Genomic DNA, 14,823 nt, shown 5'->3' on the forward strand with positions numbered 1-14,823 from the left:
TGGTTGTTTCTTCCCCAACCCGTGACCTCAGACAAAGCTCAGCAAACTCAAAGACTGTATGAAGCAAAATGGATTTTCAGGAGATTGTTTTCCACATGCCTAACAAAAAGGAGATGCAAATTTCTTTTCTACAGGTGACATTATGTATTTGCCAAAAGGGGAAAGAGAGAAAGTCAGCTGCATCTTTAGCTGAGGAAAACAATGTCTAAATTCTCGAGGCAAAAATCAAAACATTTCATTTTCAAACAGACCCAACCTTCGAAACACAAATCAACCACTAGTGACTTGACAGAAATAAGGAAAGCTTGGAAGCTCAAATTAAAAATCTAGAGACAAAAATGACACTCTTTCTTGTTGAAGGAGGGGGTGTTGGTATGGGAGGTGGTCTCTGGCAGTACTCTCCGAGTGCTGCCTCCCGAGACGGTGAGCACGGCTAGCGTCTGCAGCGGGCTCTGCAGTGCGGCACCCCACTTTGAGAGCAGGGCTAAGGACAGGTAGGAACAGCGTGCTCCCCTCCTACACTTCCACCATATGTTACACTCTGTTCTGTGGCAGAATCAAATTACTTTAATTTTTACCTTTGGAATATAGGCAAACAAGCAGTAACACAGCAGTGGTGACTAGTTTACACTTGAGCAGACGCGGCGCGGAAAGACATTAATTTAGTGCCAAATTGAGCAGTGAGTCACAATTTGCACATATCTGTCAACCTGTTAACAGGGTAATAACTTGGAAAGACTGCTGTTCCTATTTACATTACAGAAGGCTTTCGAAAATGGAGAGCTGCTTGGTTCTCCTTCTTGAAGTATTTGGTCAATGAGCTGGCTTGATGGTCCAATAACTGGGCTAGAAACACAAACTTCTAGAAATTACAGATTCCAATCAAGGTATGATCCATAACTTCAGTATGTTCGGACAGAAAACGAACTTTTAAGCAACCAGAGCATTCTGTTTCCCTGTCCTTTGCCCTAGCTGCGGTAAGACTCTCAACGGTTTCCAATCCACTTTTTTCCAGCACAACCCAACCATCTCTTCCAGGACAGCTTCAGTCTCAACTGCCTCAACATCTCCGCTGCATCAGAAACAATCCCACCATTCTCAAATGGCGAAAATGGATTTCAAGAGCCGTATACTTTTGTTCACTTCTAATTTTCTTCAAGTAGCCCAGCTTGCTCCTTTCAATGGCCTTAGTCCGAGAATTAAAGAACACCAGGACCTCAGAGGTCCTCTCATCCAGTGTCCCCAACAATTTAGGACTTTAACAGCATCTCCAACAGGTGGTCTGCATAAATACCCCCCATCGCCACCTCATGAGGCAACCCCTTGCATTGCCGGACGTCTGATTGTTTCAAATCCACTTACTAGTATCTGCACCCAATCACCCTACTTTAGCCTTTAGAATGACACAGAAATATTTCCTCCAAAACCTAAAGGATTTCTGGGGTCCATGAATGGACTTTATAAAAGACTGTTGGGTTTTCTGATTTCTTTCATCAGTGGTTTTTAGTCTTTTTTTTTTTTTTGAGATGGAGTCTCGCTCTGTCACCCAGGCTGGAGTGCAGTGGTGCAATCTCAGCTCACTGCAACCTCCACCTCTTGGATTCAAGCGATTCTCCCTGCTGCCTCAGTCTCCCAAGTAGCTGGGATAACAGGCACCCACCACCATGCCAGGCTGATTTTTGTATTTTTAGTAAAGACAGGGTTTCACCATGTTAGCCAGGCTGGTCTCGAACTCCTGACCTCAGGTGATCCGCTTGTCTCTGCCTCCCAAAGTGTTGGGATTACAGGTGTGAGCCACCACGCCCGGCTGTTTTTTAGTCTTTCTTGGGTCACAGATCCCTTGGAGAAGGTATGAAAATTAAAACACATGTCTGTACAACATTTTATATACAATCTTCTGCAGTTCATAGACCTTTAAAGTCCATTCATGGACCCCAAGTTAAGCATCCCTGCTTTAGCCCTGTTCTAGAACTGTGGTCCCTGGTTTGCTTTTTTGTTCTTCTCTGAATGGTTAACTTTTATTTTTCAATAAAGCTATTTTTATTTATATATAAATAAATATATATATATATTTGTTGCAGCCCAGAAGTGAACATAACTGAAATGGCATACGGGGTACAAAGAATCTATTAATTCTGATCATCTTTAAATCATGTTTCTGTGATAGAGCCGTAGGCTAGTTTTTATTTTTTAATTGACAAATAAAGATTGTATATATTTATCATGTACAACCTGCTGTTTTGAAATATGCATATATTGTGGAACGGTTAAATCAAGCTAATCAGCACATACACTGCCCCACATATTTAGCATTTTTGTGTGTGTCTGATAAGAACACCTAAAATCTACTGTCTTAGCAATTTTCAAGAATATAATACATTGTTATTAACTATAGTTACCGTGTTATACAATAGATCTCTTGAATTTATTCCTCTTACCTACTTGAAATTTTATATCTTTTGATCAGTATCTCTCCCCAACCCCCACGCCAAGCCCTTGGTAACTACCATTCTATTCTCTACTTCTATGAGTTCAACTTTTTTAGATTCCACATAGAAGTGAGATCGTGGCCAGGTGCGGTGGCTTATGCCTATAATCCCAACACTGGGAGGCCAAGGCAGGAAGATGGCTTGAGCTCAGGAGTTCGAGATCAGCCTGGGCAACATAGCAAGATCCTGTCTCTAAAAAAAAAAAAAATTAGCAGCGAGTCACTAAAATTAGCAGTAAGCTGGGTGTGGTGGTATGTACCTATAGTCCCAGCTACTTGGGAAGCTGAGATGGGAGGACTACTTGAGCCCAGGAGTTCAAGGAGGCAGTGAGCCATGATTGTGCCACTGCATTCCAACCTGGGTGACAAATAAGACCCTATCTCTTAAAAAAAAAAAAAAAAAAAAGCGATCATGCAATATTTGTCTTTCTGTCCCTGGCTTATTTTATTTATCATAATGTCCTCTAGGTTCATCCATGTTGTTGTAAATGACAAGATTTCCTTCTTTTTCAGGCTCAATGATATTCCACTGTGTATATACACCACATTTTCTCTACTCATTCATCCACTAATAAGACAGTTAGGTTGATTCCACATCTTGGCTATTGTGAACAATATTGCAATGAACATAGGGATGTGGATGTCCCTTTGACACACTGACTTCATTCCTATGGACATATACCCAGTAGCGGAATTGCTGAGTCATTTGGTAGTTCTATTTTTAACATTTTGAGGAACCGACATACTATTTCCCATAATGGCTGTACTAATTTACAGTTCCATCAACACTGTGTGAGGGTTCCCTTTTCTCCACATTCTTGCCAACATGTATCTTTTGTGCTTGTTTTTAAACACCTGCCTCTGACTGTTACTCATCCTTCCAACAAAATCAAAGGCCTACCTCCATGACTTCAGAGGTCATCTGATTGGGGTAACCACTTTTGCCCTCTAAAGCCACATTTCTCATGCTTTACACCCATGCTCCTTGTTTGTATAAGTAAAGGGCTCCCCGCTTTTTGTATCACTGTTAAGCCACAGCTGAGTGGTGAACTAAAGTCTCAAGTCCTAGGAGGGCCAAGGAGACCTTCGCTCCAGCTGCAGTGACTGTTACAGCCTCATCTAGGCTTCTTCCACATCCCTGAGCAGGCTCACTCTATCTTGGACACTGTGCACACTCTGTCTGGAAGATTCTTCTCACAAGTATTCTCACCCCCGTGCCTGGGTCATTCCTATTCATGCTTCCGTCTTTGAGTTTCATCTTAAATGATGCTTCCTCAGGGAAGTACTGTCTCACACTTCCCTTGGCACCCCATCAGTCAGTGTACCCCATTTTATCTCTTATGGTACTTTTAAATTTGCTTTGTGCTCCTGTCCCCCTTGTCATTAAATAATTTTTTGAGTGATTATTCAACACCTAACTCCCCTACAGAATTCTATGGGAACCTATGGCTGTCTTCTTTGATGCTGAATCCCAGCACCTTGTCACAGTGCCTGGCACCCACTAAGCATGCCTTAAATATTTCCTGAATGAACAGACTGTACATTAAAAGTAAGCCATGTAGACCCAAATTAGGCCATTATAAAACAACTACAATACAAAGTTCTCTTTAGCAGAGGAAGATGTGAGGTGTCAGGGGTTCATTACATTAGCCATCAAAAGTCACCAACAACAGCAACCAGAGAACTCCACAAAACAAACCTTAAAGAAAGCTGCAGAGATCCTTTATAGTCTTCCAGCTTAATATGCAGCTACAGAATCCCTGCATCTGTTTTAGTAGAAGCTCAGTGCCTCTTAGAAGCAAAACCTTCTAAAGAAACACACTGTTATTGACATGCCGATTTTAAAATGTTGCTTTTAATGAACTAATTAATTCTGCAAAACATTAGTACAAAGATGCACGCTACCAAATTGGGATTACAATACCAAAATGATAACACAACAGAATGTGGAAGACATTTCTAAAGATATCGCCTTTGCAAAACATTAATTTTTTACTCCACACATCCAAATACATTGCAAACTATTTGTTATTAAAACCTTAAAATAATTTACTGGACAGATGGCTTAGTTCTCTAAAGACTGACCCCCTCCTCAAAAGAAAAAAAAAAAAACAACACAACAAATCTGGGCCCTAGCCAGTGATCCCATGTTAGTGTGATGCTTAGCAGCTCGAGCCGGATTTAAATAGCACTTACCCCACACAATGTGTAAAATACATGCTGTTCATTTTCTCCAGCCGTACAAAATCTAAAAGTTAGGAATCCATATATTAATAGACCACCTTTTGGGGAAAAGGGTAATGCCCAATAGATATCAAGAAGGGAATCATTTGCATGATCTGAAAATGATTTAAGATTTCCCTCCATACCTGTCCACAGTGATGAGACTGAGAGGCCTTTGACAGTGGGTGGAAACAGACGGGGGCTTGTTTAATTACTTCAGGAGATGAGATTGACTGAAACTACGACTATTGATCTCAAGATGCTGAAGAAAGAGATTGGAAGCTTAGGTCAAATTTGCTTACTTCTCAGATTTATAAAATATTTATATCACGGCTGTGAAACATTTCTGATTATTTGCTCAAGAAAATCAAAAATACTTTCTAAACTGTACAACCAGGCTGGGTACAGTGGTTCACGCCTGTAATCCCAGCACTTTAGGAGGCCAAGGCAGGAGGATCAGTTGAGGTCAGGAGTTCGAGACCAACATGGCCAATATGGTGAGACCCCCTCTCTACTAAAAATACATAAAAACTAGCAGGGAATGGCAGGGAATGGTGGCATGCACCTGCAATCTCAGCTACTCAGGAGGCTGAGGCACAAGAATAGCTTGAACCCAGGAGGCAGAGGTTGCAGTGAGCCAAGATCATGCCACTGTAACTCCGGCCTGGGCGATAGACACTCCGTCTCAAAACAAAAAACAAAAAACAAACAAACAAAAATAACACCAACCAACAAACAAAAAACAAAACTGTACAACTAAAAGCAAGACTAGATGTACTGCAGACAGAAATAAACACACACTAGCTTAGATTTCCACACCATCTCTCACTACACACCCTTCTCATCCTAACACAACTGGCTACTTATCTACTGTGTTGTTCTCTTCCAAGGAAAGACACTCAAAAACTTCAAGATCTCTTTATGGCAACTCAACACTTAGGCAGGCAGAGCTGGCAAGATTAGAAGAGCTGCTTCCTGGGAGGGAAATGGTGACCAGGCAGCAGTAGACGGGGAGCTTGATCCTGTCTTCTCCTTAGCAGCTCTTGAATTTTGAGCCATGTGAATATATTACCTGATGAAATGTAGGAGAATCACCCAGGCAAGCAAATAAAAGCTACCCCTCCATTTCCAGAAGTCGAAATCAATGCACAAGGGCCCAGCACATGCTGAAACGTATAAAGCAACCTGCCTACCTTCTTCCTGCTACAGGGTGTCAAGTCGCCCTTTGAGTTCATGGGCACGTCATGAACTAGAGCATGTGACAAACACCATCATAAAATAGGGTTCTTCTTACACATGATTTAGAGAAGAATTGTTTACTATTCCTACAGTATCTATTAATAAACATTTTTGAGCGCCTACTCCTCAACAATGACTGTGTTCTAGGAATGATATTAAGTACTAAGGATAGAAAACAATTATGGCAGCTGGCTCACAGGCCTTGTGAGAGGGGAGGATGGCTGGGGCCCAAGCTTGGCCTTTCTGCTAGAGGAGGGCGAGTGACAGAGCAGGCACTGTTTTCCAGTTTTCAAAGCACTTTTGCACTCTTTGCCTCGCTCAATCTCTCGCCAACTCTGGGAAGTAAGCAGGGCAAGCAGAAAACTCCTGTTTTACAAATGATAGAAAAAAGAAGGCTAAGTGACTTGCCCAGGAAGACACTATGGCTGAGTGGCACAGCTGAGCCCAGAATCCACATCTCTCGATTCCCCATTCTAGCGCTTTCTTACACACCGCAGTGCTTTTATCAGGTCTGTGAGGATTCCTTGGAAAAAGCAGGTTTCATTTTTGTCATTCTTCAGGCTTCTCATAAAACAACTGAGAAATCTTTTAGTAGTGTAGTAACAAAATGAAATCAATTGATGGTTTTCTTTCTTCCTAGTCATTTGGTAAATATTCACGCAGTGCCTAAGTGAGCTCAGGGATGCAGTGATGACTAAGGCAGTCTCTGCCTTCATGGGGTTTCCAGTTTCTTCAAGGCAGAAGGCTTGTCTCCAGAGAAACAGGACAACCAGGTTAAACTTCCTGAAGTTCACCTGCTGGGTTTTTTATTTTGTGACTCTCAATTAATGTGCAAAGTTGGCAGGAAACAGGGAGGGGTAAAACAGTGAATACTTGCTTTGCATTTTATTTTATATTAATAACCAAAAATATTAATATAATTAATAATTTCTAAATTTCTATTCTTCTTGCATTACAAATTTACTCAGGTATCTTGTGGGTCCTAGTTTTCCCTAAAACATTTAAGCAACATACTAAGTTTTGGAAAGAATTTTAATGTCACTCAACATCTACCTGCTCTGCAAGCTCTTACATCTTTACGAGAGAGAAAAAAAAACCCTAATAATAAAACACCTATGTTGAGCTTTCCAGCAACACCAATTAACGATAGTTATTAAATCAGCCATTTCTGTCAGATCTGGTGAAGTGACACTTGGAGCTCAGATAGGTGGTGAACTGAGATGCAACAATTCACATGGAGTTAAAGTAAAGCAACCTGTGGGCGGCAGACATTCAACCAGGAGCTGGCGAGCTCAGATGATGCCTGCCTTCCCACATTCCAACGGCTTTCCCTCTCGTGCCCAGGTAGGGCTGAGGACTGTCACTGTGGCACCTCTTGGCAATGCTCGGATGTGGTGACTGCTTCCAGTTACTCAGTTTGCCGCACAGGTGTAGAACCATTATTTCATTTCCATTTGATTTTTTTAATGTGCCTGAGAATGTACATGGTAGATTTCACAAAAGGAAACGCCAAAGAGAATGATCACAATCACCGAACGACTTGTTCTAGTCATAACCATACATTAAAGCAAATGCACACTCAGAGTCAGAAACAGTCAACACATCTGAGGAAACCGCAGAACGCCTCCTGGGACAAACACGCTATTTGTATGACATTAAGTTTGATCGTCATTCATCAGACAATCAACTCCTTGAGGGGAGAGTCTGAGGCTCACGTCTTTAATTCCTGCAATAATTCTGCACATAATACATACTCAATAAACATGTGGTAAACAGGACTGATTTAAGTAGACTGAAACAAAGAGAAATAAAGATCCCAGAGTAAACACAACTTTGTTCTGTAATTGTTTCTTCTACAAGTAGTAAAAATTTCTGAATCACAAAATGTCATCCAACAAAGTGAACAGACATAGTGAAGTTGTGCCCTTCCTCTCCCTTTTACTGACGGCATTACTGTAGGGCAGCTGGATTATAAAGCAGGACTGAGATGATGACAAACGGAAAGTAACTCAAACAAAAACAGATCTTCCTGGGCGAAGTGCCTCGGCTGGCGCTCCAGGAGATTTTCCCACCTCAGGACTCACCCCCAACCTCTTAAGTGAATTGCCTTCGGGTGTCTGCTGAACAGAACTTTCAGTAGAGAAGCCTTCTCCAAGGCCCTCAAATGCACACCAGCCAAGTGTCATCAATCACGGTATCCTTCCCCTGTCCTTCATAGTACACATCACAGTCTATCTCACACATGTGGGGGAATGACTATTTAATGTTTACCTTGCCCACTAGACTGAGAACTCCACAAGGGGAAGGCACAGGCCATATTTCTCCCTGCCATGAGCCCCCAGCACACTGTCCAGCACACAGCAGGCTCTCAATAGACAACTGATAAATGAATCTTGCATGTGGACTCCTTACAACTCTATTCAGCACAACAGAGTCTGAAGCTGGGGCTTAGGAATCACAGGGACCTGGATGCTCAAGTTCTCACAGTGCCCTCATCTTGGACAAGTTATTTTAACCTCACTAAGCTTTGGAATCCTTATCTGTGAAATAAGGTAGCATCACTATCCTCTTCACATAATCATTATGAGAAGTAAAGGAGTGAACACAGCACATAAAGCACTTAACACAAAATAGGCAAATAATGGTATTAGCTGTTCCTTTTATGTGTGCAAACATTGTCTTTTTCTGCACAAAAAGGTTAGGAACTTCTGTTTGTGTCTACAGAAATACAAAGCCTCAAAAAGTTAATTGCAGTCATGAAAACACCTCGAAGCATGAGCTTTAAAAGCAGGGATGTTCTTTCAGGTTTCTGGTTCATTTTACTACATCAATGCATTTCAGTTAGTAAACACAGTTCTTTTCATTATTTTTCTAAGAAGGCGAACGAGAGAGTGGACAGACTGTTCATATTTGGCATGATCCTGAAACGACCTAGTCAGGAAGTGGGCTGGCGTAAATGGATCTGGCTTCTAGAATAGGGACTATGCTGGAGAGCTTTCGTTTGTCCCTCTGCCATCCCGCACTGTGCCCCAGGAGGCTGGCCTACACACAGATTACATCAACAAGCCTTTTTGCTCTCTGGCTTCCAGCTGTGTTCTGACCAATACTAGGTACTGGCCGGAGACTCAGAGGGCAGGAGAAGCACGAGGCCAAGGGTCCTTGTCCTTGAGGGCTAGCTGTGACAACTCAGTAACAGCAAAACACCAATGACTCCAATCCTACAGCAGGAAAGGTCTGGTTCATCCCACCATTCAGCAGAGGCACCAGCAGCAGAGGATAACAGGGACATGAACTGGGGGGAAGCAGAAGTCACCCATGACCAATGACATCACAGACCTTGTTCCTGGCGGCAGGGGGGCAGCAGCAGCTATGTTTCATGTTCACTGTTTCTCCACCCCCTGCCCCACTACCTTATGTAAATAGCATTGGGTGGGAAATGACCAGAGCCTTCACCCTCTCCACAGTGCTCTGTGCCCCAAAAAGCTGACCCATGTGGACTGCATCCATGGGCTCCTTTGCCCTCTGGCTGAGTTTGGCCAAAGGGAGATGTGGAAGGTGGAAAAGCAGTGAGGTCAGGGTATTTATCCTGCCTACAAAGTCCCCAGGAACTGGCTGCAACCCTCATCACAGCTCTGTCAGGATCCCTCTCCACACAGCTCCCTCTCTCACTCTGGGCTGCAGTTAAGTATGCCCTCCTCTTACCCCTGGGGGAAGGATAATAACAGCTCCGCCCATGGACACTAGCCCAGGTACTGCCCTAGTTCCTTATGGGTTCCTTATACCCTGCCCACACCTTTGGAAACAGTCCCTTTATTAAAGTCTCCTCAATCTGGAAATCTTTTCCTTAGACAATTTCTTCTCAGAACAAAAAGTTCTTCCTAAATAAAACACTGACATTAAAACCAACCCTGCTAGAGTAAGAAACATGGTAAATTGGAGAATATTTAAACCAACTGAAGGTAACAGTGATATAAGTATTCTAGATTAGTAATGAAACAAAATTTACAGTGCACTCTGCTTAACTGAACAACATTCATTTAATAATTTTTTCCCCCTGGAGTATTTTAACTGTGGATGTGGCTAGTTTAGAAATTCAAGACATCCCAACAGGATAATGGAAGGATCTGCCTCCCTGAGAAACAGGTACCCCAGTCTGGTTTTCTGCTGCCTTTCTTATTTCCCCTTCCTTCCTAAAGTGCCCTGGCACCTCCAAACTGCAGCCACAAAGTAGTCCTTCTCAGGCCACTGCAAAGTTTGCTTTTTCCTTTAAGTTTACTGTCAAATTCATATTTGCAGGTGTGAATTTGCACAGACTAACAGTTTCCAAAATGTCATACACATAAAAGTGGTTTTAGGTGATACATGGATGAACATTTTTCATTTCAATATCTGTATGTACAGAACAATATACAACTAGCAAATAAAACCTGTGATTTCATAGATAGCATTGCTCAGTCATGGTACCATAGAGGCTAGGCTTTAAAAAATTATACAAATATTATACAAATTATAATTAAAATTATATTATTTAATAATATTAAAAATACTATACAAATAATAGAACAGCTGACCAAAGGTTATGGTAAAAATTCTACAGTTGGTTTGCAAATGACTGAGTTTAGAAACACTATCTTACAGTAAGGCAGGTAATTAAACAGCTTCGTTCCAAAAGGGTTTTGCCTTGTTCGTAAATTGTGGGAGGTTTTTTCCCCCACTCTAAATAAATCTTCACTTTTATATTTTTTATTTATTTTTTATTTTTTTGAGATGGAGTCTCTGTCTGTTGCCCAGGCTGGAGTGCAGTGGCATGATCTTGGCTCACTGCAACCTCTGCCTCCCGGGTTCAAGTGATTCTTGTGCCTCAGCCTCCTGGGTAGTTAGGATTACAGGCCCCTACCACCACACCTGGTTAATTTTTGACAGGGTTTCGCCATGTTGGCCAGGCTGGTCTCAAACTCCTGACCTCAGGTGATCCGCCCGCCTCAGTCTCCCAAAGTGCTGGGTTTACAGGCATGAGCCACCGTGCCCAGCCTTTATATCTTTTTAAAAAAGTTTTCATGCATATATTTGCATATATTGAAGGAGGAGAAATGGACAAGCACCCTAGGAGTGGCCAGGGTGTTTAGGTAAGTAGCACCACTAAGCAAGGGTTGCCAGTGATCAATCAGCTGGGAGCTGACCACATTGGGATGTGTGTCTGGGAATGTGTGATGTGAGCACAGGAGGAGGGCCTCCTTGATAAACAATGTCTTTCCCACAGCCAGCAGCATGCACGCTCAGTGGCTCCAAAATCCCTTTTGCCCTTTTCAAAGGAGTTAAAAACCACACCAGAACATACTTCTCTCAGTAGAGCCAAATCTAGGAGTCTACCTGAGACAGGTGGATGATGCTTGCAATGCCCTCAACAAACTTTTAGAGGGTGCCCTCTACAGGTTTAAGGTGGCCTCAACAAACCATTAACTAGACTCAGCTGTGATCTCCTGAAGCTGAGAAGTCTTGTGGCAGTCTTTCAAGTTCTGGCAGAAGCTCTTTTGTATTGTATATCAGAGGAGAAAGAAAGTGAATCAATTTGACCCCTCTGCTCATCAATGCTACCACTGCCCCTCTGAGCCCTACTACCTATTTCTCTCCCATAGCATGACACCCCAAAGAAACTCCTCTGCCCAGAGAAAGGGGACAACTTCAGAGGTGAACAAAACCCATCATTTATAACCAAGGAAGGTCATAAAAATTATTATTATTTTTTAAAAAGCTTAGAAGGATGAGCTCATCCAGAAGATATAACAATCCTAAATGTGTATGCTCCTAAAAAATAGTCAATACCACGCCTCTCTCAGTAATCGACAGAACAAGTAGACAGAAAGTAAGAATACAGAAGACTTGAACAGGGTTAACCCAATGACATATATATTCTATATCCCAAAACAGTAGAAGGTACATCCTTTTCAAGTGCACCTGGAACATTCACCGAGACAGACCATAAGCTGGGTCTTAAAACAAGTCTCAAAATCATGCAGAATATGTTCTCTGACCACAAATGAAGTTAAAAATAAATAACAAAAATATAACATAAAGAGCTCCCACATATTCAGAAATTAAACACACTTTTAAACAACTCATGGGTCAAAGAAGAAATAACAAGGGAAATTAGAAAATACCTTGGGCTGAATGATAAAAATATATTAAAACGTGTGGGATGCAGCTAAAACCATGCTCAGAGGGAAATGTATAGTTTTTAAAAGCCTATATAAGAAAAGAAAAAAGACTTGAAGATCGAATATCTAAGCTTCCATTAAAAAAAGAAAAAGAAGAGAAAATTAAATCCAAGGTAAGTACAAGGAGGCAATAATATGTGTAAATCAATGAAACAGAAGACAGATAAATATAGAAAAATCACCAAAGCCAAGAGCAAGTTATGGAAATAAAAATCAACAAAACTGAGAAGTCGCTAGTTAGACTGATCAAGAGCAAAAAGAGGGAAGATAATTTATCAATATCAGGAATGAATGATGAGACATCGTTCAGATTCTAGAGGCATTAGAAGAGAATACTATGAACCAGTCTCTTAGACAGTTAGACGAAGTAGATGTCTTTGAAAGATATAAGTTATATAACTGACATAAGAAGAAATAAAAATCTAAAAAGCTTTACATCTATTTTGCTAAAAGTGAATTTGTTATTAAAAATCTTCCCATGAAGAAAACTCCAGACCCACACAGATTCCTCAGTTAAATCTATCAACTATCTAGGGAAGAAACAGTATTAATCATATGGAAATTCAAAAAACAGAGAAAAAATATTTCTCAACTCATTTAATGGATCAAGCGTTATCCTGATACTGAAACTAGAGAAAGACATTACAAAAAAAAAAAAAAAAGAAAGTTATAGACAATACTCTTCCATGAACAAAGATACAAAATTCCTTAATAAAATATTAGCAAATAGAATCTGGCAATATATAAAAAAGATAATATATCATGATCAAGTGTATTCCAGAAATGCAAAATTGGACTAACATTCAGAAATCAACCCATGCTGTGTTCTAGCCATACCATGAAATATTACTCTGACACCTGCTAAAGGTATGAACCTTGGGGAAATTATGCTAAGTCAGAAAAAAATAAATACTGTCTGATTCCACTTTTAGGATATACTTACAGAGGTCAAATCCATAGAGACAGAAAGTAGAATGGTGGCTGCCAGGAGATAGTGGAGGGGGAATTGGAAATTACAGTTTAGTGGGCACAGTTTTAGTTTTGCAAGATGAAGAGTTCTGAAGATGAATGGCGGTGATGGCTGCACAAAAATGTAAATGCACTTCAGGAGGCTGAGGCGGGTGGATCACCTGAGGTCAGGAGTCTGAGACCAGCCTGGCCAACATGGCGAAACCCCGTCTCTACTAAAAATACAAATATTAGCCAGGCATGGTGGCAGGCGCCTGTTAATTCCAGCTACTCGGGAGGCTGACACACAAGAATTGCTTGAACCCAGGAGGCAGAGGTTGCAATGAGCCGAGATCACGCCACTGCACTCCAGCTGGGTGACAGAGTGAGACTCCGTCTCAAAAAAAAAAAAAAAAAAAAAAAAAAAGTGAATGTATTTAATGCCACTGAATTGTAACATTTAAAAGTGGTTAAATTATATGTTACGTGTACTTAATAAGAATTTTAAAAAAATCAATCCATGCCATGTAACTTACCATATTAAAATAAAGGAAAATCATTTGATCACCTCAATAAATGCAGAAAAAACTTTTGACAAAATTCAACACCCAATTGATGATTTAAAAAAAAAAACACACACATACACACACACTTTCAGCAGAGTAGGACTAGAAGAGGGCAAAAGATCTGAACAGATACTTACTTTGTAACAAGGACACGCCAATTTTCAGGCCAGTAAGCACCTAAAAGGAGGCTCAACATCAATAATCAAAGGAAAATGCAAAATGTACTTGGCTTGCACTAGAATGCCTAAAATAACAAGGACTGGCAATATGAAATGTCGGTGAGGATGCAGAGCAAGGAGACGTCGCATTCGCTGCCGGTTGGAGTACAAAGTGGCAGAACAACTTTGGAAAGCTGTTTGGCAGTTTCTTATAGAGGTAAATATACACATACAACATAAGATTCAAGAATTCTACTCCTAGATATTTGCCCAAGAAAAGTAAAATGTTATATCCACACAAACACTTGTACACAAATGCTCACAGCAGTTTTATTCTTTTAATCTTTTTTTTTTTTTTTTTTTTTTTTGGAGACAGGGTGTTGCTCAGGCTGGAGCGTGTGGCGATGTGATCATAGCTCACTGTAGATGTGATCTCCTGGGCACAAGCAATCCCTCTGCCTCAGCCTCCTGAGTAGCTGGGACTATAGGTGTGTGCCACCATGTCCAACTAATTTTTTTTTTTTTTTAGTAGAGATAAGGTCTCTCTATGTTGCCCAGGCTGATCTTGAATGCCTGAGCTCAAGGGAGCTTCCCACTTTGGCCTCCCAAAGCATTGGGATTACAATGTAGCATGAGCTACAGACCATGAGCCTGGTCCAGTTTTATTTTTATTACCCCCAAAACTAAAACAACCCACATGTCTGTAAACAGGTGAACAGATTAAACACATTGTGGTATATCCATACAATGAAATACTACTCCATAATAAAAAGAATATACAATGCCTGAACAACTTGAATGAATCTTCAGAACCTATGCTGAGCAAAAGCAGCTGGGACACAAAACATGCTTCCATGCACCATAGATGAACTCTCAAAAGACACATCTGGCCGGGCTTAATGGTTCGCGTCTGTAATCCTAGCACTTTAGGAGGTCAAGGTGGGAAGACTGCTTGAGCCCAGGAATTCAAGACGACCCTGTCTCTA

The 14,823-nt window shown here is 41.1% G+C and overlaps 1 protein-coding gene across 2 annotated transcripts in view; it reads right to left on the reverse strand.

Moving 5' to 3' along the window:
- The window catches only part of MED27 (mediator complex subunit 27), a 222,830-nt gene that overhangs the window by 85,181 nt on the left and 122,826 nt on the right, over positions 1 to 14,823 (reverse strand). Inside the window, exon 4 of one of the 2 annotated variants that reach the window (XM_054501482.2) lies at positions 13,637 to 14,820. The exons of the other annotated variant lie outside the window; for it this stretch is intronic. Coding sequence (XP_054357457.1) covers positions 14,772 to 14,820 — 49 coding nt within the window. The 3' untranslated portion in view covers positions 13,637 to 14,771. Of the gene's footprint in view, positions 1 to 13,636; positions 14,821 to 14,823 lie in introns of those variants that run through there. 2 annotated transcript variants of the gene reach the window in all.

The sequence above is a fragment of the Pongo pygmaeus genome, chromosome 13 (genome assembly GCF_028885625.2).
Source record: "Pongo pygmaeus isolate AG05252 chromosome 13, NHGRI_mPonPyg2-v2.0_pri, whole genome shotgun sequence".
NCBI classification, from domain to species: domain Eukaryota; kingdom Metazoa; phylum Chordata; class Mammalia; order Primates; family Hominidae; genus Pongo; species Pongo pygmaeus.